This window comes from Vespa crabro, chromosome 16 (genome assembly GCF_910589235.1).
Source record: "Vespa crabro chromosome 16, iyVesCrab1.2, whole genome shotgun sequence".
Lineage (NCBI taxonomy): Eukaryota > Metazoa > Arthropoda > Insecta > Hymenoptera > Vespidae > Vespa > Vespa crabro.
The window spans coordinates 2348882-2351381 of NC_060970.1; the positions used below are offsets into that span (position 1 = coordinate 2348882).

The 2500-nt window shown below is 25.7% G+C and overlaps 1 protein-coding gene across 2 annotated transcripts in view; it reads right to left on the bottom strand.

Annotated features, from left to right (window-relative positions):
* The window catches only part of LOC124429842 (glycogen synthase kinase-3 beta), a 79997-nt gene that overhangs the window by 5692 nt on the left and 71805 nt on the right, over window positions 1–2500 (bottom strand). The window contains exon 9 of one of the 2 annotated variants that reach the window (XM_046975561.1): window positions 1717–1959. The exons of the other annotated variant lie outside the window; for it this stretch is intronic. Within the exon in view, the coding sequence (XP_046831517.1) occupies window positions 1955–1959 (5 nt within the window). The 3' untranslated portion in view covers window positions 1717–1954. Of the gene's footprint in view, window positions 1–1716; window positions 1960–2500 lie in introns of those variants that run through there. 2 annotated transcript variants of the gene reach the window in all.

The window sequence follows — 2500 nt, forward strand, 5'->3', positions numbered from 1 at the left end:
TCCATTTTCAAAGAAATATCGATGACCTTCGTGATTTGAAAGATACGACCTTCAGAAGAAATGCTTTATTTTTTTGACCGTATCAATTTTTTTTTTTTTCAAATCAAACGTAGACCTCGTGAAAAATATTTTTTTCTATCGTTAATATCAATTTCCAATTAACTGACACACTCTATATACATACACACATATATATATGTGTGTGTGTATGTATGTATGTATGTATATATATATATAATATATATATATATATATCGTACACGTGCGAACGAAGCAAACTTTGATGATGTAAACGATTTCAAGGTCATTTAATTAATATCGTAAAATTAATTCAAACCACGAGAGAGAACGTACATTAACAGAAAATATTTGTTTTTTTAGAACGGCTGGAGAGGAGGATTCGAATATTATTAACTTGAGACAGCATATAACTGCGTCACGTTTCATTTTAATAGTTCGAAATTCGATTGACTTATCATTTCGAGACGCAAGATGACGAATAATAACAATATATTACAACGATAAGATGCAACGAAAAAAAAAAAGAAAAAAAAAAGGAAGAAAATAAATAAAAAAAAAAAAAAAGAAAAAAAAGAAAAAAAAAGAAAAAAAATAAAAATAACTGAGTCGATTAAAAAATATAATCTACGATAGAGTATGGCAAAACAACACAACGAGCAAACAAATTACACAATCGAGAGAGTTCACTTATACTTTATATGTGTGTGTATTATCTTATATATGTATATACATATTGAATTAATTTATTAATCATTTTTATACAATCATTACACTTTTTTCTCTTTCTTTCTTTCTTTCTTTCTTTAAATTAACACGTGCATCAAGAAGAGTTGAAAATGATGCGGGTTTAAGGAGAATTGGTGATTGTGGTTGTGATAGTTGTAGTGGTAGCGGTGATCATTTTCATGCAAACTAGAAAAATGATTACGTTTGTGAGAGACAGTTATCACTATTAATTGTTTTCTCGTCATCCTCATCCTTCCTTTTCTTTTTATACAACAGCACAATATTATTACTATTATTATATCATTTATATATCGCTATTATTAAAATTAATTAATTAATTAATTAATTAATTAATCAATCAATTAATCTACTTGTATACATACATACATACACATACACGCACGCACATGTGTGTGTGTATGTGCGTATATATTAATATATATATATATATACATATATATATATATATATATATATATGTATATATATGTATATATATATATATAATAATGTAGACTTTAATTATTTTACACTTAATTTTTCTCCAACATCGAATACTATGCATGTCAATTATGTGCTTGTAATCGTCTAAGTGTCCGAGCCTCAAATGAATAATTAAAAACGATCAAATAACAAACAGTGAAATCCATTCATCATCATCATCATCACCATCATCACCATCATCATCATCATCATTATCGTTATCATTATTATCATCATCATTATCAGTTTGTATGTGCAATCAGCTGCCAGCAAAAAAACATATGTATCTTATTCATTTCCTTTAATTAATCTTTCCGCATGAAGAATTTCATTTGGTAGAGAGAATTGATATATATATATATATATATATATATATATATATATATATATATATATATAGTATTTATAACAATCCTTTTAATAAGCATTTTAGATACCAATATTCTAATTCTGAAAGTTATAACTACGGAAGTGACAAACTCAAAATAAATCGAAATGTTGATTTATTATTAATAATATTATTAATTAATAATTATGATAATATAATCAATAAACTATATTTTCAAGTCTTGAGATTTTTACGTTGGTTCTTTCTGTTTCTTCTTTTTCTTTTTCTATTTCTCTCTCCCTTTTTTTCTTTCTTTCTCTTCCTTTCTCTTTCTCTCTATCTCTCTCTCTCTATCTCTCTTTCTCTCTCTCTCTCTCGTAATTAATCGTTTCTCTGTCAGCCTAAAACGCCACAAATATGTACATTTATAATAGAATATTCATAATTTGCCAACTAGATATGCAACCTAACGCATAAAGTTTGTCCCTTTTAGGTATATATATATCTATATCTATATATATATATATATAGATATAGAAGAACATACGGAGATTGAGCTATCTGTTTTTGAAAAAAAGATTAATGAAAAAAAAAAAAAAAAAAAAAAAAGCAATAAAAATAACACACACCTACACTCACACCCACACCCACACACGTACGCAAACGTTTGTTAATATTTGAATTTTGATTAAAAAGAAAAAGAAAAGAGAAGAAATAAAAAAATAATTAAAAAATACCACAAAAGGGGAGAAAACAAAACAGTTAGCTCCATTGATGTTTCTATATACATAAATTCGTGAAATTGACGGAGTATGAAGAAATATGTCATAGAAAGTAAAGCAAACTTAGAAAAAGAAAAAGAAAAAGAAAAAAAAAAAAAAAAGAAAAGAGAAAAAAAAAGGAAAGAAAAGAAATAAAATAAAAATAAAATACACAAAGTCG